Source organism: Dissoconium aciculare (assembly GCF_010015565.1).
Source record: "Dissoconium aciculare CBS 342.82 unplaced genomic scaffold K489scaffold_14, whole genome shotgun sequence".
In the NCBI taxonomy this organism is placed as follows: Eukaryota; Fungi; Ascomycota; class Dothideomycetes; order Mycosphaerellales; family Dissoconiaceae; genus Dissoconium; species Dissoconium aciculare.
In genome coordinates, this window is record NW_022984964.1 from 135,428 (window position 1) to 158,216 (window position 22,789).

Consider the following 22,789-nt stretch of genomic DNA (forward strand, 5'->3'; position numbering starts at 1 on the left):
CCGCTCGGTCTTGTCGGCCTCGCTAAGCGGATTTTACTGCCGTGCGAAATAGCCAAATGCGTGTCACCACTGGTGATGGCTTCCCTCTCACGACTGTTCCTCTACTACCCTATTTACATGTGTCAAAAGAAGTAGGAGAGCGACAGACTTCATGATCATCACCTCTTACCTGCTTGACAAGATGCGCGGCAAGTGCAGTATCCCACCTCCGCTAGGCCTCGAGAGCCATCGAGCTCAAAGAGAGTAAGAGACAAAACCATAGTACATAAAGCGAGAGAAAAACGAAGGGGAATGAAATGACGTCGCATCAGGGAAGACGAGAGACGTCGTCTCTCTCCGAAACCATGGGGAAAACAACAATCAAGAAAACACAGTACCCGAGAGAGAAATCCAAGACGGGATTGATTCAAGGTCCCATTTCCCATAAATCTTCTCTATTGTAAAAGGTTCTCGTAGGTGATAAGGTAGCCTACGCTGTCCGATTCATCTCAACGCAACTCAGAAAGCGGAGAGAGAGCGAGAGAGAGAGCGAGACACATACAAGAGATACAGCGATAAATCGGGAATTCGCAAAGAAAAAACCAAACAAACAGAGAGCAGCAACCGCAAGAGGAACAATTGATATCCCCAGGCGCGCCGCCGCAAGTCAGAACCAGGACGCCGCGGAAAGGACTTCCGCTCCCCTCTCTCACACTCTCTCTTTCCACGAGGAGGAGAAAGAGTCATTCCCTTTTCGATCCCAACCCAACCCCAACCCAACCCAAATCGAACCGGCAAAAAAGGTGAGAGAAAAACAAGATCTGCAGCAGGAGGTATTATGCACACGCGCGCGTTAAGGAAAAAAAAAACAGCAGAGGAAGCCCAGAGATGAGAAAAGGGGGGGGGGGGGCTCCAAACAGGACATGTCGTAGTTGTACAAGAGCAGAACACAAAAACACCAAAGTCTAGATTTGAGGAACACAGGCTGTAGGTGGGGAGATCAAGGAGGGGTGATGGGCCGTTTTGCCTCCGCCTCCATTGCGCGCACACGAGCGAGGACCGAGGAGGTCTTTTGGCCGCCAGTGGTGGCGGTGGAGCGGATGGAGGTCGTGCTGGAGGAACGGCTGATGGGCGTGGGGAGGGACGAGGTTTGCTCGACGGCGGGCGAGAGGCTGAGGGAGGAAGGAGTCTTTTTCAGGACCGGTTTGATGAATTCCTCTGGTTGTTGTTGTTGTTTTTCTTGGGGAGGAGGACGAGTAGCGAGTGCTGTGGCTGACCCGGTGGTGGTGGGGGTTTGTTTATCAGAGGGAGTCGGCTCATCACTCTTGTCCGCGCTGGACTGTTCTTCCGACGAGGTGGCGGGAGCGCCTAGGTCGAGTGAATTGGCTTGCGGCGGGACCTCCTCTGGAATCGCGTCGACAGGTTGAGGGTGAGTACTTGAAGGCGGCGTCACAAAGTCGGCCTGCTCTACTTTCTCGTCTTCACTGGTTCCGGCAGCATTTCCATTTTCAGGGATGCTTTCGAGACTTTGCCGTTCCCCTTTCGCAGCCGTGGGTGATAGCGGAGTAGGTGGGGCATTCTTGCCGAGCAAATGCTGGAACGACGGAACCACGCCGCCACCTAGCCTTGACCAAAACATGCGCTCTCGCAGGCGTACGCTCTCCTCCCATGCAGACTTTTGTTCATCTTCGCTGTCACATTTCCAGTGGCCTTCCCGAACCATTCGTAGGAATGCTATGAAATCGCAGGTGGCGCGTAATCGGCCGAGACAGTAATCACACAGCGGTTTCGGCGCAGTGTCGTCTTCGGAAGTCCGGAAGTGGTGCTTGCGCACATGAGGCTCATCCCGCCGACTCTCCCCACAAAGCGCGCAAGCGTAGTAATGCTTGTTCGGAGGAAACACCTCGACGGACAGACTTCCGCTCAACAACGATGACAGTACCGTTCGCCGACTGAGGAAGGAGAGACCGGGCGCGATATCCAAGCGGAGTGTAGGTTCGAGGTCTTCCGATAGGATTCGCTTGTAAAACCGGCTGTCCTTGAGAGGTGGAATTGCTGCGCCGCTGAAGGTGGACGAGGAAGGACTGGAACTGGTGGAAAAGGAAAAGCCGCCTGGCATGACCGGCGATGATGTGCCTGGCGCACCTTGAGATTGACCTGGCGAGGATTGGCTGTTCATGCTGCTGCTGTTATTCCGCGAATGGGCACCAGTTCGCCGTGTCGATATGAGAAGGTCCGTGAATTCGCTGTATGCTGCAGTGTCGTGTCTTAGGACGGGCGAAACCAAATGCGCGAAATGTAGCGGATGGTCTGGAGCTTGATCCGGGTCTAAAGCGTTGTTCGAGATGATGCTGTGCAGAGCTTCAAATGCTGCCCCCGAGCTTGCAGTCGGGGTGGTCGGCATGCTGGGATCTCGCGAATGCAAAGCTTCTGCCTGTGCCTTTTCCATCGATTCCTTCAGCTCACGCAGCTGATCCTGTTGCGATGCCATCACCATTTCCGTGTCCTGCAGCTGTGATCTTAACTGTTGATTTTTGCGCTCCATCGCCTCGACGTCCTTCCTTGCCACGGCGACCATCGCATTCGCCTCTTCAAACAGTTCCGTGGTAAGGTTTTCGAGTTCATTCTCCGTCTGCTTTTTTGCCTTTTCAGCCGCTTCGCGCGCCACCTTCTCGGCTGCCAATTCACTCCTCAGGCGAGAAATGTTCTCGTCCACCACGCTCTTCTTCATGAGTATGCCACTCGTGATCATGGCCGTGATGCGATCGTTTTCGGTGGAGAGCGCGTGACACTGCTGCCGTGACTGTTCCAATTCGTGTCGAGTTTGTTGTAACGAGTCGTCGAGACTGGTCTGGAAATTGATCGCGTTGACGAGTTTGGTTGAGAGCAGAGCGACCTCTGAGCTGAGGTCCTGTTGGACGTCCGAGTCGACCTTGTCGTCGCGGGTCGTGGTACTGCCGCTGGTCAAGGCGGGGCCTGGCGAAGGAGTGCGCGTATCCATGATGTGATCGTCGTGGGTGCGTGTCGCGGAAGACTGGGTTGGCAGTGAGGCCACTGTCGCCATACCTCGCCGAATATCAGGCGACGAGTTCGACTTTTCCAGACGGATAGGGAATCCAAAGCGCGACCGAGCTGGCGTCGTCGTGGGCGTAATGGAACGCGCGAGGACGGAGGGACGATTGGCATTCACGGCGGCGGAAGAGCCATGGCCCCAGCCTGGGAAAGACAAAAAGCTGCAGAAGCGTTAGAGGGAGGGTTCTCCAAGGTGAGTGTGTCTGTGTATGTTTGTGTGCGTATTGTTGCGGAAGGGTGTCGAGGAAGGCAAGGCTCTTGGTAAGGTCGACGGATATGTAATGGCCAGGTTGGATAAGATGAGACAAGCCGGTGAGAAGGAAGTTGACGAGCGATGAAACGGTCGAAGCGTGCGAGGTGTGGAATAGTGTAGAGATGTACTTACTCGGCCAGTTTGGCGATCGTCGTCGGTTGATTGACCGGTGCGTCCAGTGCTTTTTACCTTTCACGCGCCTGGTGGGAGAAGCGCGCGGACGAGGCGAGAACACTGTGGACGTATGATGCTGGTGGTGATGGTGGCGGCGGCGGTGGTGAAATTACCAGAAGAGGATGGAGAAGCCAATCACTCGTCTACAGCGAGGGAAGTTCGAAAATGCCGTGGACGTACGTTACGTTACGGTTGACGAGAGGGCAGATACCTAGGTAAGGTACTATAGAGACAAGAGCGAGTGGTGGGAGAGAGGTCCGAAGCAGGCGGAAGCTAAAGCGTGGGGATTACAGGATGATGACTACATGGGCCAGCTTCTCATCATTATTTCGTATTGCACTGTAAATCGTATACGACCGGGAACAACAATGATGGCATGTACAACATAGCATGCAGGGTGTGGACGGCAAGGCGGGCGGCACTTCGGAGGAGCTTTGCTTCTTGGTCGGCTCGGCTTGTTGGGCGCCATCATCACCATCCTCGTCCATCATCACCAGCAGCAGCAGCAGTCTAGACGGCGGGCTGTGAACGACGAACGCGTATTCCTCCATTCATTCGCTCAATACGACATGCAGGTGGTCAGGGCGTGCACCAGAGCGAAACAACTTTTCGTCCGGTGTGCGGAGTGCATACTACAGTCCTGCTGCACTGGACTGGATCTGGATCTGTGCGCACATGTACTGCAGAAAGAGAGAACGGGACCACATGCATCGGCATCCTCTCCCTCCCGACACCTCTTTCAAGCATACGGTTCGATGATGAGAAAATGTCACCGAGACTCTCGGAGATTTCTCCTCCTTCTCCTTCACCCTCCTGCTTACGCAGCAGCATTGAAGCGGGACGGCCATGGCTGTGTGGTGGTCACTATTGGTCGATCCTTCTAGCCCACGCACGCGTTCCTGCCGCGCGTCTAGAACCTCGCTGCGCTCTCCTGATGTAAATATGCCCAGAGACCTAGATGCAAACCATTTGCCCTTCCTATTGTGGAAGTCGCTGCTGCAGGGAGAAGACAGATCCGGAGTGCAGGTACAGTAGTTGTGAGACGGAACCGATGGACAGTTCATGTGCGCGCCCTGCGTCAGACTTTCCATATGCTGCAGGTGAAACTCAAACCCTTTGTCCCGTTCGGAATTGTGCGACAACAAAGCGTGAGGCCGGCTGACTAGAGAAAGAAAAGGCATGGCCGGGACGATGAGAATTCGCACGCAATTCCTCTCTTCATGTAGGGGTGATATCAATGTGAGAGACGGATATGGGACAATGCGATCCAAGCGAGTCCAGGATGATCCTTATAGAGACGCGCACCCGAACAGGCGCATCATCTCAACCAAAGTCGGGACATCCCTTCAGTCAATACCGCGGCACCGACATGCTTCCGGACCGTTGTACTTCTGCTGACATTCTCTTTGTTACGTGAATCGGAATGACGCTGCTATATCTCCGAAAGACCGATCGATTAGACTTTTTGCTCCTCCTCATGAGCCTGCTTACTTTGACTTCCTGCGCCCGTACAGTTCCGAGCCGTTTGGCTAGAATAAATTTCAAACTTTTTACGGACAAAACTCATCTGGGGAAATTGGGCGATCGTTCGAGATTCTCACGATGGATGATGACGATGCGACAGACAACCTCTAGTCGCTTCCCGGTTTTTCTTCCCAACGATTTGGCCGTGATTGTGGCGCATGGATGCGCTTGCGCCGCAATCCTGCATGTCAGATGTCTGAAGATGGTTCGGCGCGGTACATCGGGAACTCGGAATCAGTAGTCTGTATCCTGTGCAAGTCGGTCATACCGCGGCTCGCTTGCTTGCAGCTGGGCAGAAGATGATCGGGACAATGACGGGGAGGATCCCTTCACTTTTCTCGTTGGCCGTTCATCGTCCAATCCGCACACGCACGTGTCAGGTTGCCTCCACTGTTGAGAAGTGCAGGGCGCGCACATGGATGTGGGAGCTGTTCAAAATTCATTTTCGATATAATTCCGTGTGCCTGATATTCCGTCGACGACCCAAATCCGTGACTCCCGCATTGGAGTGCGCTTGGTTGGGCATGCAGGACATGATTCCGATATCGCACAACAGCCATTGATGCAGATGTACAGCGAGGCATAGAACCAAAAGCATCTGGGAATGCTCGAATACAATTTCACTTTTATCAGCAGCGAGAAATGAAGTGAAGTCCTTCTTCCAATGACAGAATGTTGCACGACATGCAGGACAACGACACGTGCAGTAGTGGCGATGCTAGATAGAGCTCAAAAGGTTCATTCAACTTCACCTGCGCCCCTTGCATGTCTACTCTGGGATTTTCACATGTGACGCACAAAACAAATTAACCACGACTGCTACTCCACAACAACAAAAACCTCCTAATAATATTAACCAAGAGATACCAGACAAAAGCCATGCTTAGAGATCTCTCCTTGGCGGGCAACAATAGTTTCGCCGAAGAAGACGAAGAAAATAGCAACAACCTCATTCCAATGGGTGCCCATCCCACTGACGATGTCTTGCACGTCGACCGTCTCGACGACATCTTCGGCTCGGCGCCCTCCTCCCCGGCGCTCCGACCGTCAACGCCACCCACCGGCTTGGGATCGCAACCTTCCGCGCGCGATACCATCAACCACAATCGTGCCACCAACACAAGCTCCAATGCAGGCGGCGGCGCAACAGCGGAGGCACCCTCGGACATTCCGCGCCTCCGCAGCGTCCACGTGACGAGCGGATATCGCGAGGGCATCGCCGTCAGCAAGGAGAAATATCTCCAGGAAGGCTTCGATGAAGGGTATAGTCTAGGCGGAGAGATCGGGCGGGAAGCGGGACGTGTGATTGGAGTTCTGGAGGGTTTGCTCCATCGTCGTAGTTCGCAAGTTGAGGTGATGAAGGAGAGTGCTGTCGGTGGCAAGGACGACGGTGGAGGTGCTGATACCGATGTTGTGGAACTGTTGCGATCGGCCAGGGAGGAGTTGAGTCTCTCCCGCTTGTTTTCTCCCGAGTTTTTCGGCGAGGATGGCGTTTGGGTATTTCCTGTCGTCGGGGAGGATACCGCGGATGAGGGGCCGTTGCAGGTGACCTTTGCCGATGTTGCGGTTGCGCATCCGATCGTTCGGAAATGGAGGACGGTCGTCTCAGAGTTGCTTGCTCGTCGGGAAATCGAGGTTTGATTTTATTCCGGGTGTTCTTTCTGATACAGCACTGGCATGTGAAAAAATGAGAGACGAAAGTATGAACAGATTGGGCACAATCAGAAAGATCCAAGGCGTAAAGCGAAGAATCTCGGCATCTAACGCGGCTCTGTGACTCGGAAAATGTGTCGTGTTTTCGAAAGAAGTGCCTGCGAGGTATCAAGATGCAACACGACACCATTTGAAGAAAGAAGACTCGGCATACACACAAATGTTCGAGATGATTGATCCGACACATTAACTTGAGCAGAACAATCTCCTTGAAATCATCCTTTTTCTTCCCAACTCAGAACATACCTCCAGCATCACTCCCATCAACCCTTCAAACCACAAGAGGCGACAACAACGACAACACCAACCATCTTCCAAAGAATGGAGCAGAACAATATGGCTTTTCTACCACCACCACAACAACCAACAGCATCCTCACCACCGCTGCACCTCAGCAGCGCACCCAGCTCCCCCCTCTCAACCCTCAGCCGCTCTCCCTCCCCACCGCCTCTTCTCTCATCTCCCCAACACCATCCTCCAAAATTCAATCCTCCAGCAGCAAGATCTCACGACCATCTCCCCGACTGCCAAATCTGGTGCACATGTCCGCGAATCGGCCCTCCAGGATTTCCCACGAGGCCCCGAGGAAGTCCGACTCAAAACAAGGATTCAATAACTTCTTCTTCTTCTGCTTCTTCGCCGATCCATCTCCCCGAACGAGTCCTCGCGGGACTCTCTCAACGCGATCCGATTTCCTCATTGAGGAAGGAGACGAAGACGATGGCGATGCTGACGGAGAAAAAGCAGAAGAAGGATGGGAGGAGGGCGGATCAGCAACAGCGGCCGTCGATCGGAAAGCAGCATGGAGAAGATCTGCCTTTCTCCTTCTTCTGCTTCTTCTCTCGCTCATCACACGTCTTCCCATGGCCACAGAAATCCGAAATCGAGCAAAGCCATCCTGGGAATTTCGGGATTCTCCTCCGAGTCGTTGATGCCGTTGCTACTGCTATTGCTGCTACAGCTGCAGAGGCTCCTGTCGATGCCGCTACTTCTACCTCCACCCGCGACGACCGCGAAGAAGTCAATGGTGACGAGACGATGAAGATCTCCCCCCACGACAGGAATCGCTTCCATCGGAATCCGCCCCCGGCTGCTCCTCGACCTCCCATTCCACCCAGCGACGACGACGGCGACAGGAGAAAGCGTATGGGAAAAGCCCTGCTCGCTTACCATCAATCATCGTCGTCGTCGTTGTCGTCCTCCATCCTTCGAGACTAGTCCATCAATGAGATGAGAGACCCCCTTGTTTTGGCCGCCGTACTTTTCGTCGCTCTCGGCTCTCGTCTCTCGGCTCTATGGGGAGTAGCGCGGTTGGAGGATTGCGGGATGGGATGGGATGGGAGTGGAATTGAGAATCGAGAATTGGATTTTGTTGCTATTAATATTATTGTTATCATTGAGGATGAAATATGAGGGAGGGAGGGAGGGGGGAAGTGGGTTTGAGTAAGTTTCGGTCAGATGGACGGAAGATCGAATGAAAGTTGAGCAAAGGCCGAGTGCACGAGATGCCTCGTTAGGTTAAGATGTGCGTATCACGCGAGGAGAGGAAAGATTGACAAAGTCGGGAAGTCCCTAAGTCATCCGAAAACGGGAGGGAGAAGAAAAGAGACATTTAGCTCATTAGAATCATCTACGGCGGATCAATCAATCAAGCGCCTCTCCTCGCTCCACCCGTACTCATCAGGGTGATTTTCTTCCCCTTTTTGCCCTTCTTCCCACCACCACCACCTCCTCCTCCACCACCACCACTGCTATGATTCTTCCCGCCTTTCCCACCGGCACCGGAGAAGCCCTTCTCGACGACCACAGCCCTGAAATCACCGCCGGAGATCTCATCCAATCTCCTCACCGCGCCGTCTCCGTCGACGACCAGCTCCCCCCCGCCAGCAACACCACCACCACCACTGGGACTGTCGAGTTCTAACAAAAGGTCCTTCTCCCAACCCTGCAACCATCCATCGTCGTCGTTCATCCCACTGCGAGGATTCGCGATTGCCGCAGCAGCCCAGTCTTCTGTTCCTGAGTCCGGCGCCACGGCCGCGGTGCCCCAGACCGTTCGACGGCCGAGGTTAGGCGATGTGGAGGGACTCGCGAGGCTCGTGAAGCCCGGACGAGGCGTGATCGGGAGAAGACTGTTACCGCCGGCACCTGCAGCAGCAGCAGCGTGGGACCACGATGACGCGGAGCCACCAGGGGAATGTGGGAGGAGGTTAGGGTCGACGGCGGAGAAAAAGCCGTCGTCGTCATCGCCAGGTCTCCTTCCAACACCGCGGCCGCGCATAGCGGAGACCTCCCGTTCGGCGTCACGCTCGATACGCAGCCGTTCCTTCTCCTCCCGGGACACCTTGTCTTGCCAGCGTTTGCGTCTTCGGTCGAGAACGGGGGCATATTCGGCGAGGACGGCTTCGGAGACGACGTCGCTCCAGTCGCACTCGAGGAAGCTGACTTCGCAGCCGCGCGGCAAGTGGCTGAGGTATTTGCATTTGCGCCGCAGGTCGTCGTCAACGACGTGCCCCGTGGAGACGCGTTCGATGCGCGGGAGGAGTGCGGTCGGGAAGGTGGTGTAACTGCCGAAATGAGTTTTCAGAACGCGGATGTCGAGAGGGCTGAGATAGGCGTGGGGGAGAGAGTGGTAGAAGAGGTATTCGGAAGGAGGGGGCTTTTCGGCTTGTTGTCGTGCGTGAAGGTCATGGATCGTGCGAGGAATGGCCGGTTCATCGGCGGAGGACTCATGAGTGGTGCTCTCGTCGGTCGGGCTGGAATACGGAGGTCGTTGCTCGGATGAGGTGCCATTTGTAGAGGCAGCTTCTAATTTCCGTATCATTGTTTTGGGAGGGTTGCCAATCCCTCGAGTCTTCTCTTTGGCCTCCAAGAGCATCCGCACGGCACGGTTGGTCCACTCGTCGTCCTCGCCGAACATCAGTTCATCTTCACGATGTTGCTCTTGAACAGCCTCGAGTGCTTCATCATACTGTGCGAGCATATATTCCTCGCTTCCCTTCATGACCCGCGCATAGTCCATCACTTCCGCTGCGAAGAACCACGGAACATCGTCGCTGGAGATGGTGGCATCCACGTTCTCACGTGGCATGGCCAATGTGCTGTGAGCTTTACGCTTCACCAGACGTAGGACGATATCCGACCCCTCAGTCGGTGGGACAGGGGATTCCTGTCCTGCATACATCCGGACCGGCTTGGTTTCCGAGATGTAGATGCTGTCATAACAGATGGGACATTTCTTCCAGCGGGGCCGTTTCTCAGGTGATGCACTGTGCGTGGTCGATGATGCTGTAGAGGCGTCTTCGGAGTGCATATACCGAATGAGACAGGACAGACAAAAGATGTGACCACACTTGGCCATGCGAGGCGCGGTCGGCTCGCCGAGACAGATAGGACAGGAGGCGGTTTGGGATTGTGAGGAAGCAACCACTTGAAGGACATTGGCCCAGTCGAGATGGACATCGGCGTCCTCGGTTTGGACATGATAGTCACCGCGCGGGTCCACGATAAACCGGTAGTTGGCGTGAATATACCTGTCGCAGAGACATGGTTCGTCAACACCGGCGCCCTTTCTATGATATATTCCCGACATCCCGTCATTCGCACCTACTCACCTGGCTTTGTCTGTCGAATGATAACCACTTCCTAATCCCCAGGTGGGATTATTCCGCTGTCGAGGTCGAGCGCCACCACCATGAGACCGACCGCCGTATTGCTGCGCATTCGGACGCGGTGGCAGCGCGAATTGCATCAGATGGGTGATGCTTTGCTGACCTCGTCGCCCGTGTGGATTCTGCATGCTGAATGTCTCCGCTTCGGCATCCTCATCCAGCGCCTGAAATCGCTTGCCGTGCTTGTGCTTCGGCTTCGAGGACTGGACGTTACGAGGAGCAGTAGCGGCTCGGGTGGGAGCGTTGGGTCTGCGAGAGGAAGAGTCGTGAGTGAAGAATTGCTGGGCTTGCGAGACAGCAGGGCCGGTCTGGTTGTTGTTGTTGTTGGAAGTCGAAGCGGCGTTGGACGATTTCGAGGCCGAGGTCGCTACTTTGTTGGACAGCGCGGGTGATTGACTCATGGTGAGAGGGAGAGCCGGGCGATAAGGGAGCGGAGGATGCCAAAAGCCAATTAAGGCGTCAGCATATGAGGTGGCAAGAGCGGATGTCGGAGACGAGGTCTAATGTGGTGGAATTTGTTCTAATACGTGATGCACGTTTGTGCGGATCTGCAGTGGAGGAGGTCGACGATGAGGGAGGGAGACGGCAGTATGCAGGTGATGACGAGTGGCGGAGGGAAGCCGATCGTCAGTCACAGTCAGTAGTACTGTATTCCAGGGCTGCTGGGTACATTGATGGAACCTGCCGCTTGGTGCCTGAGGCGTCCAGAATTTGAGGGGAAACGATGATGACTCAGCAGATTTCCGCTCCTCTCACAAAGGGCAATGCGGTCCGGACTCTTCGGTGATTCCAGAGTGCAAGGGAGCGCTCCTTTGCCAAGTAGACATAAGCAGGCAGATTGGAGTCAGTGTTTTCCGAAAGATGAGCCCGCGAACCCGAATGGGCCTTGAGTGGTGAGGAGAGGAAGGCGAAGAGAGAGAGAGAGAGACGAGAGAGAGACAAGAGAACGAAGCGGAGAGAGGATGACGACGATTGCTGATGAGGGACAATCCGGCGTCCCGGCCATCACCACCGTTCTATCCCGGTTTCGTATGCCCGCGGTTCGGGAAGATCCGTCTTCGTCTACAACTGGGCAATGGAGGAGACAACCCCTCGATAATGCGATATATGGCTCGATCTGAAATGCCACGCGATGGTCCCTCACCAGATCATTGGCTGTGTCGACGAGAGAACAGGAGCATCCACTGGGAGACTCATGTCCAGTCGTTGATCCATGGTTTCTGGAGATTGAGTATAACATGTTGGTCATGAGAATGACCACGCCGTTCTCATCACATGATCCTCCTGCTCCCCATCCTCCTCCTGCTCCATTCCTTCGTTCCTCGGCAAGTGGAGCATCTCGTCGCAGTGTGACCCATAGATGATGATATATGATGTGCAGGGCGGTAATGGTGAGGAAGGAGAGGAAGGAGAGGACAACCACCGAGACTCCTGAACATTAATCGGTATGTCACACACAGATGACACGGACCGAGTCATGACGCCCTTGTTCACCAAGAGGACAATCGTCACTCCTCGTATAGAGCCAGGCCATATGGTTGATGATATGCAATCGTTGTTTAGAATGCCTTATGTCAAATATACCTAGGTAATCTCAAAGTCTCCTTCTTTTTGTGTAGTCGTGCTTCTCCTTGATCCTCACCCGAGGTGTTGCTCGAATCCATAATAAAGAAGAGCTATGGGGAGAGCTCCTTCGAGACCGGACCTTCCTTGAAAGCTCTACGACACGAATTATGTAATACAGCTATACGAGGAAAAGCTTCGTCATCCCTTGTCTGAGTGTATAGCTACCCTCTTCTCATTATCATTGAAGTCACTACCGATCTCACTGAAGCGTTGTCCGTTGACAGGAAGTAAAAACCTGCTGAAGCTGTAAGCACGGGATCATATTCGACAAAGACTATTTCTCAAGTATCTCAATTACAAGACGAATATCAGAACCGTCCGACGTGGGATAGAGTTACGAAAGTAGTACTCTCACACATACCCAAAAAGACCGAGATCAAGCTTCAGGATGCTCATTCAAGAATCTCATCGAGATGTGCCGACCCAGCATGGCGGCGATATGCGTGGGTTTCACAACTTCCACGGGAATCGATTATGGTTCAAAGACAAGGCGAATATCTGATAGTCTATGGAAATTCACTAGGCATTTTCATTTTCCATCCCACTGTGCCGGGATATCCCAAGGCCAAGTTCCCGGGTGTCGTTCTGTTCAGCGAGATTTACCAAGGTATGGCTTTTTCGAGTTCAGCGGCGGGAATTCGCGATTTTGCAAGAATCATGTGAGGATGATTCCGAATCATGTGTCCAAGGTGGCACTGGACTGAGCAATTTTCTCGGCAGAGATTCATGCTCGGTCGAAGAAGAGATTCTCCGAAATGGTTAGAACGCAACGCTAGGTTCTACACGAGGAATGAACTCGAACCTTGGAAGAACAACCCAAAATTTCGTTCACTACCCTCGCATCTCCTTCCCAACTCCACTAACACTCTCCGCCACCCAGTGACCGGCCCCGTCGCCCGCTTCGCCCGCCAAATCGCCTCGCACGGCTACATCGTCGCAGCTCCCAGCAGCTACCACGAATTCACCGGCCCGGAACCCCTCGCATACGACGGTCCCGGCACCGACGACGGAAACGCCTGGAAAATCACCAAGAAACTCTCCGCCTACGACGAAGACAGCACCCTCACTATCGATACTCTACTCAGCCTGCCAACCTGTACCGGCCGCCTCGGCACGACGGGAATGTGTCTCGGCGGGCACCTGGCCTTCCGCTGCGCCATGGACACCCGGATCTCGGCCGGCGTGTGTTATTTCGCGACGGATATCCATGCTAGGAGTCTAGGCGAAGGGAAAAACGACGACAGCCTCGCGCGGGCCTCGAAGGGAGACATCAAGGGCGAACTTGTCATGATCTTTGGGAAGAAGGATAATCATGTCCCGCCCCAAGGGAGGGATCTCATCAGACAGACGTTGCATGATGCCAAGGCGGATTTCTCGTGGTATGAGGTTGCCGGGGCACAGCATGCTTTCATCAGAGATGAGTTGAGTAAAGGGAGGTATGATCCGGCCGTTGCGGGAATTTGCTTTCAGATGTTGTTGGAGTTGTTTGATAGGACTTTGAGAGGGGATCTAGGGCCGAAAGGGGAGGAGGGCGCTGTTGAGGACGTTTGTTAAGGGGTATAGGAAAGGAATGGGTTGTCGGTACCGCTCATACTTGATAGTATTGCTGCGATTGATCCGATGAATACATCAATATAAGAACGAGTTGGGAGAATGTGAAACTCTCGTGTTTGAGACGTTACGAGACATGGTCACTTGTGATCGGAAGTTGTGATACTGAAATGTATCATCCAGCTCCAGCATCCTATCGCATCCCGTAACTATGATCGTGAATTTGTGTACGGAATGCTCCAGGTATGACGTAGCACAACGTCTCGGTCCATGCAACACGTTTAATGTACATTGACCGACGAATGCGACATTTGCCTGCTCGCCGTGCATTCCAAGCACCGTCTCTCACTGAAGAAGAGTTGTGACCGACTCTTTGTTCCCAAATAAACAAGCCATGCGATCATAACAACATCGCCACGATGGGGCTCCGACTCTTCCTTTTCACCTATCTCCTCGGCGGACTGACCTTCATCCCGCTGCTCTTGCTCGCTGTGATCGTTCCAGCATGGCATCTCCTCCCAAAGGAGCCGTCTAAAGAGCCAAGCGTCTTCGGAGAGGATGAAGCGTCGCCGAATTCGGTAAAGAGCTTGGAGAAGGACAGCAGAGTCGACGGTAAAAGCGAGGGAGACAAGCGATCAAGATCTTTGACTGGGGAGACCGCTGCCAGTGGCACATTTGCTGTGCTGCGACAGTATGACTTTCAAGCGGCCATCTCGGCCTTGAATGCCAAAAATCCAAACTCGAGCAATGGAGTTCCCGGCGGAGACGGAAGTGCTGGAGCCGAACCGGGGACCACCACCGGTAGCGAGTCGGTGTACCAAAGCATGTATCGGTCCGTGTTCAACAAGGCCAGCAGTACCCGAGAATTGCTTCAGCGAGGTGGGGATGGGAATGATGATCGAGATCAATCACAACCGGGGCAAACTGGAACTCCTGCCAAAAACATTCGCCGAAAACCAGTCCCTGCAAATGTCTTGTATATCCTCCTCCGGCATGGTCATCTGATGATCTACGAGTCGGCTGCACAAGTCGAGGTCAAACATGTCATCAGTCTCGCGCATCATACGATTGGGTTACAATCGGGAGTGGGCATTGAGGAAGAAGAGGATCGTCGACTTGTTCCCGAACCTGACTTGTTCATCAAACGCACAGCCATTGTTCTTCGACCTATCGAGCTACCAAATGGCTCGCTACAACCACAAATTCCTGGCCACGCCGCTCCTAAACCTTTCTATCTGTTCTCTCCGTCGAACATTGACAAGGAGGATTTCTACCATGCTCTCCTCGCCACCAGACCCTCGCCGCCCATACCTCGATCTTTGGACACGGACGCACTGACTAAACTCCAAAAAGCATTGCATTCTTCTTCACTTACGCCCGAGACCCGCGCTTTCAGTGCTCTTTTGGGACGCATCTTTCTCGCTCTTCATCGTTCCGACCACATCACGGCCCTTATACGCTCAAAGATTGAAAGAAAACTTGACCGAATCCCGAAACCGTCTTTCATCCCGAGTCTTTCTCTGCAGTCCCTCGATCTTGGCGATGCGGCTCCGACGATTTCGGCGCCACGTCTTCGCGATTTCAATGCCGTTTCCGGCGAGATGACCCTCGCTCTGGATCTCCGGTATACTGAAGGAACTCTGGCTTTGACTCTGCTTGCCGTCGCCACGCTGGATCTCGGATTGGGTCCCCGATTTAAACCTCGATCCGTCACCCTCGCCCTCAAGACTTCACTTCAGCGCGTTGTGGGCACTCTTCTGTTGCGCATCAAGCCTCCGCCCTCGAATCGAATCTGGTTCACCTTCGAGACCATGCCAGACATGGGCATCCGCGTGGAGCCCGTCGTCAGCGAACGGAAGATCACGTACGGGTTCATCCTTCGCGCTATCGAGGAGAGAATTCGAAATGCTGTTGGAGAAGGTCTCGTGAAGCCGAACTGGGATGACGCGCCGATGCCTCTAACGGAGACATTGGGGAGTCATGCGCGAGGTGGCTTGTGGAGCTCGGAAGGCGAAGATGATGATCCTCTACCCCACGAGTCAAAGAGGATCACGAGAAAGACTTATTCGGGCAGCGCAACGGCGGGACTTGGTCAGCAAAATGGTAGATCGGCTTCGACACCCACCCTAATTCCGGACCTCAGTGAAGGTGCTGAAACAGATGACTTCACAACAACTAGTCTATCTGCCACCGCGTCCGAGCTTAATCTTTCGAATCCGAAAGATTATGATTCATTGAGACGGCGTCCTACGACAGCTTCGATTGCATCTACAAGCTCCTCTTCCACCTTGGTCGACCCGGCAGCTCCTGCTCTGCCCGCTCGTCGAAAACCTGTTCGGTCACCTTCTCTTTCTGCACCGCCGCCTCCCTCGTCTGCACCTCCCGTCGTCGCTCTCACCGCTGCCGGCCATCACGTGAATACATCATCTGCCACCCCAGTATCATCCGCCGATAACAGTACCTCTGACCTCCGAGGTGTGGGACCTGGAGGTCTCGGCGTGGCCTTTTCTTCCTCGCAATACCGCCACTCGCGTCAAAGCAGCGTTGGAAGTACAAATTCCGGTGCGTCCTCGGGAAACAGTCTCTGGAGGAGAGCAGCAGGCGTGGCAGCTGCAGTCACAAGGAATTCCCCTGCCTCGCAAAAGGACGCTATGGAGGAGCTCAGACACTTGGCTGAGAGGGAAATGCTTGCGGCTCAGGCGGCAGAGTTGATCGCAGCTCAAAGCGAGGATGAGTCGAATGAGCCAGGCTCTACACGGCCTGGAGCCGGAGAACGCGTTTCTGGAGCTGATGTGGAGGACGAAGCTGATCACGACATCATCGCTACTGAAGACGACAGGAAAGGCTCGGCCGAGGACATCACGGTTGATTCAACAACGAACAATTATCCCGTTCGCTCCCCCTCACTAATCTCCAAATCCTCAACCCTCTCTTCATCCTCCTCAACAGTACAGCAACTTCAGTCATCGTCGAATTATCCTACTGTCCCATCTTCAACTAGCCCCATGGCCTCACCGAACATCCGCAACAGCAGCACTGACAGCAATGTTAATCACGGCGAGCCTGTCTTAAGCGGCAAGAGAATCACAAGTGGAGAGAGTGCGAACACGACACCAAATCAAAACAGGAAGTCTACTATCCTTTCTGCTACTGCTACCGCTGCCACTGCTGCTCGAAACTGGGGCTGGAATGCTCTCCAAAAGCGCAACGCTGCCGCCGCCGCCGCATCTGCACGTTCTCCCCGCCAGCAAAACACTGCTCGCCAGCAGCGCGATAAATCCCCATCCGCTGCCGCTAGTGCTGCCGCGACACTCGCTGCCCAACCTTCTGAGCCTTACGGTCGTGGCCAGCCCCTCCCACCGCCTGGCGTTCCACTTCCTGGACCCCCACGTGAGAAGAACGGGAGAAGCGGCTGGATAGGAGGCGGGCCGTCTCCAGGAAGGACGATGTCTGCGAGGGGTAAAACGCCCGGTCCCGATCAGCAACAATATCACGAACAATCAACGCAGCCCGAAGATTCCATCGAACCGATTGAGCGCCCCAAAGCCTCGAAGCGTAACTCACTTATTCCAACGTTAGCGGTCGTTCCTTCCACCGGGCTGAACGACACCGAGTCATCGTCTTCCCTGTCTGGTCTCCGGGGCAAACCCTCCTCGGATAGTCTCGCGTCCAATCGTGGGAATGACAGCCCCACGCTCCTCCAGGACCTCCCCGCAAGTCGCATCCCAACCAAAATCAGATCCAGGCCGAGCACAAGATCCCCCTCCCCAGCAATGGAAGGAATGCTCTCCGATCCCGACGTCGACGATTTCGGACCCTGGCGGATGAACAGCGGTAGCGGCCCTGCTGGCGCAGGCGCAAGGGGTTCGGTGGGCGGCTATCTCGATTCCAATTCGGCAAAGAGGAGGAGCATCGTCGCGGAAAATTCGCGTGCGACGCCGCCTCCAATGAAGGTCTCTGCTGAGAAACATGATGAACATGTTGACGACGACGATGATGATGATGATTATGGAGCTTTCAACCACAACCACGGCGACGACGATGATGATGATCATACGCACAATTCTAATAAACAGCATGCTTTCCGCGAGGACATCTTCTCTCTATCGCATCCTCCTTCTCAAAACAATAGAAGAGCTGCAGATGGCACAGAAGCGGCAAATACCACAACTGAGACAACCTCTTCGCCACCGCCACCATCCAACAACTCGAACAATCACGGCCCATCGTCATCATCTTCCCCCCCTCAGACGAAAATCCCTCCAGCACTCCCCGCTCGCCGAAAAAGGCCGGTTTCGGGAATGATGTCCCCCGAAAATTCATCTATCCCAATCCCCTCGTCGTCTCGCCAAGTCTCGAATTCCCACCCATCGCCTTCATCATCCGTCCCTGCGTCGACGGACTTGGCGGACATCCACCTCGGCCTCGTCCCTTCTCCCTCTCCTCCACCGCAGTCATCGTCAACCAAGACCAACCATGCTGCTCGCACTGGCGACATCGCCTCGCCCTCTACCACCGCCATCGACCTTGGACCTTCCACCGGGTTGAAGATCCCCCCTTCGGCGATCTCCGCTGTCGAGGAGGAGATCGGCGGGAGTAGCGATTCTGCTTCTGTTATCGTCGGCGAACGAGGTGCTGGGCCTCCGAACGGTGATCGATCCGGGAAAAATAACATCGGTGAGGGGACGACCGCGGCTGATGGTCATGGAAAGGGGGAGGAGAGACTGATTGATCTCTAGGGGGGTTTTGGAAGTTTGTTTAGCGTAGTGTAGAAATGATATAATGAATGTGTGCAATCAGCGAGCGTTCTTTGCTCTTGGAGTTGGAGGCAATTCCTGTTTTTGATTGCGCATTTGCGATTTGTCTATGTCATGGCCTGTCATTGAAAAGGTCTTGATCTTTTTTTCTGGCTCTGGTAATCGTTTCGACTTAACGGTGGGAAATCTCCATAGTGGCGGAGAGATTGTCGACTCTGATTCCAAAAACAATCATCTTCGAATGCGCGACTGAACGAGAGGAGCGGCCTTGCCGTAAATGAAACATGACAAATTTTCATCGGCATCTAGTCTATAGTTTCCGAATAATTCATCAACCATGAAAAAAGAACACGCCCGCCTTCCTTGCTCCCTTTCTCGTCGACGGCTTATCCCCATCCACGGCCTCTTCCCTCTGACTGATCCATCCCGCACTTTCACCATCCTCGTTCCCGTTCGTCCGTTCCGACAATCCAACGGAACTCCTCAGCGCCTCGTCCAAACTAGCCACCTCTCTTGCCAAGGGCGTATTCTCTTCCACGCCGCTCTGCCAATTCAGACTATTCGCCACATGCACCGTCGCCAAATCAGGGAAACAGCCTTCGTCCATCGCGAGCATGATGTCCACCGGTGTGAGGCGATCCGATGCGCCTGGGTTGCCAGAATTGGTGAGGATGAGGGTTTGGAGGGCGGCGTGCTGTGGGAGGGGCTTGCCGGCTCGGTCGACTTGGCTGGAGAGCTGAGGGGTCGTTCTTGTGGCGGATGTGATGCCGCTCGGGAATGCGTCGTCGTCGATGTCGTCGTCCGCTAGGTGCGGCGCTATGGGCCAGGCTTCGGCGGATTTCTCGTGGTAGACGTATAGGCGGAAGTCGAAGAGGTCGGCGGAGATGTAGTCTATACTGACACTGAGGGTTTCAATCTGTGGGAGAATTCCCAGGATACTGTCGAGTGAGCCCTCGTGTAGCCGCGGGAGGTTGGCGAGAGTGATGGTGCGTAGCTTAGGAAGTGGTTGCACAGCGTTGCGGAGGAATTTGAGAATTGTAGCAGTCCTTGCATGGGGGCAATGTACAATTGACAGAGCGGTGATGGTTGCCGGTAGACCAACAACTCCTTCTAGGAAATGGCTGTCAATTCCTCCGGATAGTTGCAGCGATTGAAGTCGCGGCGGCCAGGCGATAGATGAAAGATTGAAGTCATGTCGTCCGAAACCTGCTGAGCGCGGAAGTCGAAAGTCCTCCAGGACAGGCAGATGAGAGACGGTTCGGAAGAGATCTGCCAGTGGGGGACATTCTGAAACGAGGGATAAGTCGAGAACTTGAAGATGCTTGCATTTCGAAAGTGCCGGTAGACAGCTTATGTGGAAGGACGCTTGAGGTGCCACGAAAGTTCTGAGTGAAGTCTTGACGCGACCAAGTATCCTTGCTGTAGTGCTTCGACTCCCCTGATGGACCAAATTTGACATATCCAAGACATGAACTAAGGATGCCAAAGGGCTCGGCCGGACGTGCAAATTGATCGACGGACAGATGGCTCTGACAAAGGGCTCGAAATCTTGACCGTGGAGAGAAACATGATCGTAAAGAAGTGGAACAGCAGCTTGATACCATTGCCAGGAGAGTAGGCAGCAGGACACGAGCGTCGCTCGGTCGTGTCTAGGGTTGATGTAGGAAATGATGCCCGCTATGATTTCGTCGGGCAGATGTATTGGATCGTTCTTCCACTCGACGATTGGTGAACCTGGCTTGTCCGTCACTTGCGATACGTTGTTCGACGGTGATTTGGAATTTTCTTTGTTGCTTATCGACATGACTTTCTCGAAGTTCTCGGCCATTGCGATAGTCCAATTCCGCTGTTGATCGAGCGCCACTGCAGTAGGGACGACATTAGTACATGGCAACACAATATCGAGACGTTCACACATACTCTTCGTCCAATAGATGAGAACGCCGTCAGATCAATTCCTTGCTCACGTCTGCGATCGCGATATACTTCTGCTTCACACAGCAGATGTATTATGAATGATGACGATCCATGGAAACGAGACCATTCCCTCAATTAATGATCAGTGAAGCCATCTTAATTGGGAGGAGGGCTTTTTGTATAAGGCAATCAGATTCTTGATATTCTGTTACACTGGTGCTCCAATAAGACTTGACTCAAACCTGGACGTGATCTTGCGTTCCAGACATCGTTCATATTTGTGAATAGTCCTTCCTCAGATTCGTGCTTAAGTAATAATTTCATACATTTCAAGAGATGACGTTGTGATCGTCCAAGCCGGCCCTAGACAATGACACAAATTGATGCCTCGACAAATCAGGCAAGAACAATTGGCTGGCACCACGTGATTCATGCCAAGCTTCACAGCTTCCCGGCCAGCTTCGCCTAACAAGCCCGACATCCTCGGAGCACAAGGAGCCATTGGACGAGAGAGTTGCATCCTCACCACACAACCACTCTCCACTCTTCCGCAACACACGCCCACCATGTTTCCAGTTCGTGCTTTCCGCTCGTCGGCACCGGTCATGCGCCAGGTCGCCCAGCGGAGATTCGCGTCCGGTGGTAGCAACTTCCAGGGTGCTGCCGACAATGCTTTCAACCGCGAGCGAGCGGCTGTCAAGGCCCACGCTGCTGAGTCAAGCGGTACGTTTCGAACAGAAGACTGTTTGAGGAGGAAAATATACTTCAGATGCTGTAAGAGAGGGGCTTGAGAAGGATGGTGGTGGTAATATGGATGTGAAACGCGTGGAGATCTGGGCCGGGCGGACGCGAAGGCTGGATGAAGAGAAGAGCAGTGGGACGGAACTATTTGCCGCAGCATCTGAAGTGGAAATGGGAATAACACCGCTCGAATCTATAGCGCTCGGCGCAATGATATTGAGCATGTCGTATTATGAAGGAAATGCTAACATGGTTTCTCTGTGCAGACACCTGGCGCAAACTCTCCATCTAGTAAATATGAACCTCGCCGGAAACATCACAACATCGTTCTAACTAGGCCTCTTCAATTAGCGTCGTCATTCCCGCCCTGTGCATTGCCAGCGTCAACGCCTGGCGTCTGTGGAGCGAGCACTGGGAGCACTGGGACCACATGCCCCCGCTCGAGGAGCGCACCGAGTACCCCTTCCAGAACATCCGCACCAAGAACTTCTTCTGGGGAGACGGAGACAAGGTACGTTGTATCCCAATCACGCAAGGTGATGCCAAATATCTCTGGGATCAACTTGGAGCGCTCAGTCCCGGAGGGACGAGCATCAAATATCGTTTCGTTCAGTAGCACATGCACGAAACCACTCGAAGTCACTCTCTGTCCGCATTCCGCTAACATGATTCATCTGCTCAGACTCTCTTCTGGAACCCGAAGGTCAACTATCACAAGAAGGACGAGTAAATGCCGCCCGATTCTCGAACCAAATGGGAAAGGAAGGAAATCACAAATCCCTACTGCTTTCGACGATAGACATCCACGCATCATGCAGTAATGATGTGGTCTTGGTAGGGCGAGCATGCTACTAGGAGCCAGACATGTTGATGTTGCCTTCCAAGTTGACCTGCGAAGTGCCTGACCAGTCACTCGAGACAGTTGTAAATATTCTCTCACATACCGAATCTTTTCTTGTGTCGTCTCCGAGGCTATATGCTCTCACGCTTCTGTTCAGATTGTCGAAAAGATGTGTACAATGTGATCCCTATAGGCCATGGTGAAATCTAGGAAGACCTGGATCTATTTTGACTGCAAAACATCAAGTCACTCGAGCGCCGTTCATAAGGAGCTTCTAACACCGGTCTTTGACATTGCAGGCGCGTGTTTTTCCGTCATTCATTTCCCTGTCCATACGATGCGAAGTTGGCTTTCTCAACACACGCTCATCGGACCTTTTTACGATAGTCAAAGAGCTTCGATATGCATCTCATCTCGAACACAAAAATTCTGCCCCCAATGTCAACCCTAATGATAGCCCCAACCTTGGAACCAACTTTAAAAGTAACAATCGCATCACCTCTCGCGCCTTCGTCATGTTCGACGAAACGATCCCATGCCGTGCCCAGATCACTCCATGTGATTCTGTCCAGATCTCTCGGAAGTCACGACTCCGGAGACAGCACATCCAGCATTCGCGGCTACCTACCTTAGTTACGGTAGACACGAGAGTCCAGCAGTTGCCCGCCTACGCTCACGATGGTGGACCCAATAAATATTTATTGCAGTCCCCAAAATGAAATTACTGGTTTCGTTAACGGTATTGGACTGAAAAATTCAGAATGAGTGGTAATGAAAGACCTTTCTACCAGCGGATCTTTATAGGAGAAGACACAATACCCTGCTGGTTGGAATCACGATGCAGGTAGATTCTGATATTACAGTATCAGATGGGAACGATGATGGTACGGAGAGACACGACGAGGCACACGATGTGATTAGGAAAACAGACCGACGACTTCGTCGTGGAGGGAGACCTGGATGCACGCAA

General features: G+C 53.6%; 9 protein-coding genes across 9 annotated transcripts; 5 read left to right on the forward strand and 4 right to left on the reverse strand.

The window, feature by feature from the left end:
• Window positions 1-979: 979 nt before the first annotated feature.
• On the reverse strand, window positions 980-4,029 carry K489DRAFT_373560 (uncharacterized protein; the record flags this gene model as incomplete). The annotated part of the gene is made up of 4 exons (XM_033603432.1): window positions 980-3,195; window positions 3,437-3,504; window positions 3,659-3,689; window positions 3,861-4,029. The coding sequence occupies 4 exons, from the start codon at window positions 4,027-4,029 to the stop codon at window positions 980-982; spliced, it is 2,484 nt and encodes an 827-aa protein (XP_033456127.1).
• K489DRAFT_383988 (uncharacterized protein) lies at window positions 3,810-4,715 on the reverse strand. The gene has a single exon (XM_033605746.1). The coding sequence runs from the start codon at window positions 4,657-4,659 to the stop codon at window positions 4,111-4,113; it is 549 nt and encodes a 182-aa protein (XP_033456128.1). The 5' UTR covers window positions 4,660-4,715; the 3' UTR covers window positions 3,810-4,110.
• Window positions 4,716-5,722: 1,007 nt separating this feature from the next.
• On the forward strand, window positions 5,723-6,692 carry K489DRAFT_383989 (uncharacterized protein). Its single transcript, XM_033605747.1, has one exon. The coding sequence runs from the start codon at window positions 5,882-5,884 to the stop codon at window positions 6,641-6,643; it is 762 nt and encodes a 253-aa protein (XP_033456129.1). The 5' UTR covers window positions 5,723-5,881; the 3' UTR covers window positions 6,644-6,692.
• Window positions 6,693-6,839: 147 nt separating this feature from the next.
• Window positions 6,840-8,133, forward strand: K489DRAFT_73932 (uncharacterized protein). The gene has a single exon (XM_033608884.1). It carries the CDS (start codon window positions 7,037-7,039, stop codon window positions 7,931-7,933), a length of 897 nt encoding a protein of 298 aa, XP_033456130.1. The 5' UTR covers window positions 6,840-7,036; the 3' UTR covers window positions 7,934-8,133.
• Window positions 8,134-8,363: 230 nt separating this feature from the next.
• K489DRAFT_326119 (uncharacterized protein) lies at window positions 8,364-10,787 on the reverse strand (the record flags this gene model as incomplete). Its single annotated transcript, XM_033601883.1, has 3 exons — window positions 8,364-8,474; window positions 8,607-10,248; window positions 10,330-10,787. The coding sequence occupies 3 exons, from the start codon at window positions 10,785-10,787 to the stop codon at window positions 8,364-8,366; spliced, it is 2,211 nt and encodes a 736-aa protein (XP_033456131.1).
• Window positions 10,788-12,194: 1,407 nt separating this feature from the next.
• K489DRAFT_383992 (alpha/beta-hydrolase) lies at window positions 12,195-13,697 on the forward strand. Its single transcript, XM_033605748.1, has 3 exons — window positions 12,195-12,455; window positions 12,536-12,619; window positions 12,893-13,697. Exons 1-3 carry the CDS (start codon window positions 12,401-12,403, stop codon window positions 13,564-13,566), a joined length of 813 nt encoding a protein of 270 aa, XP_033456132.1. The 5' UTR covers window positions 12,195-12,400; the 3' UTR covers window positions 13,567-13,697.
• Window positions 13,698-13,848: 151 nt separating this feature from the next.
• Window positions 13,849-18,609, forward strand: K489DRAFT_383995 (uncharacterized protein). Its single transcript, XM_033605749.1, has one exon. The coding sequence runs from the start codon at window positions 13,983-13,985 to the stop codon at window positions 18,300-18,302; it is 4,320 nt and encodes a 1,439-aa protein (XP_033456133.1). The 5' UTR covers window positions 13,849-13,982; the 3' UTR covers window positions 18,303-18,609.
• On the reverse strand, window positions 18,477-20,333 carry K489DRAFT_73994 (uncharacterized protein). Its single transcript, XM_033608885.1, has 2 exons — window positions 20,241-20,333; window positions 18,477-20,183 (listed from the first exon to the last, which is right to left on the reverse strand). Coding segments are annotated over exons 1-2 (1,533 nt in total). The 5' UTR covers window positions 20,242-20,333; the 3' UTR covers window positions 18,477-18,651.
• A 500-nt stretch (window positions 20,334-20,833) lies between these two features.
• K489DRAFT_344939 (cytochrome c oxidase subunit VIa) lies at window positions 20,834-21,716 on the forward strand. Its single transcript, XM_033602325.1, has 4 exons — window positions 20,834-20,960; window positions 21,245-21,269; window positions 21,330-21,489; window positions 21,661-21,716. The coding sequence occupies exons 1-4, from the start codon at window positions 20,843-20,845 to the stop codon at window positions 21,706-21,708; spliced, it is 351 nt and encodes a 116-aa protein (XP_033456135.1). The 5' UTR covers window positions 20,834-20,842; the 3' UTR covers window positions 21,709-21,716.
• The last annotated feature ends 1,073 nt before the right edge of the window (window positions 21,717-22,789 follow it).

Excerpts from the sequence above, each read along its gene's own strand:
- K489DRAFT_344939 (XM_033602325.1), top strand. The coding sequence starts at position 20,843 with ATGCGCCAGGTCGCCCAGCGGAGATTCGCGTCCGGTGGTAGCAACTTC. Across the intron at positions 21,270-21,329 it reads TGGCGCAAACTCTCCATCTA|CGTCGTCATTCCCGCCCTGT; the intron begins GTAAATATGAAC and ends CTCTTCAATTAG. Across the intron at positions 21,490-21,660 it reads TCTGGGGAGACGGAGACAAG|ACTCTCTTCTGGAACCCGAA; the intron begins GTACGTTGTATC and ends TCATCTGCTCAG.
- K489DRAFT_383988 (XM_033605746.1), bottom strand. The coding sequence starts at position 4,659 with ATGCCTTTTCTTTCTCTAGTCAGCCGGCCTCACGCTTTGTTGTCGCAC.
- K489DRAFT_73932 (XM_033608884.1), top strand. The coding sequence starts at position 7,037 with ATGGAGCAGAACAATATGGCTTTTCTACCACCACCACAACAACCAACA.
- K489DRAFT_383995 (XM_033605749.1), top strand. The coding sequence starts at position 13,983 with ATGGGGCTCCGACTCTTCCTTTTCACCTATCTCCTCGGCGGACTGACC.
- K489DRAFT_383992 (XM_033605748.1), top strand. The coding sequence starts at position 12,401 with ATGCTCATTCAAGAATCTCATCGAGATGTGCCGACCCAGCATGGCGGC. Across the intron at positions 12,456-12,535 it reads CCAGCATGGCGGCGATATGC|GCATTTTCATTTTCCATCCC; the intron begins GTGGGTTTCACA and ends GAAATTCACTAG. Across the intron at positions 12,620-12,892 it reads GTTCAGCGAGATTTACCAAG|TGACCGGCCCCGTCGCCCGC; the intron begins GTATGGCTTTTT and ends TCCGCCACCCAG.
- K489DRAFT_383989 (XM_033605747.1), top strand. The coding sequence starts at position 5,882 with ATGCTTAGAGATCTCTCCTTGGCGGGCAACAATAGTTTCGCCGAAGAA.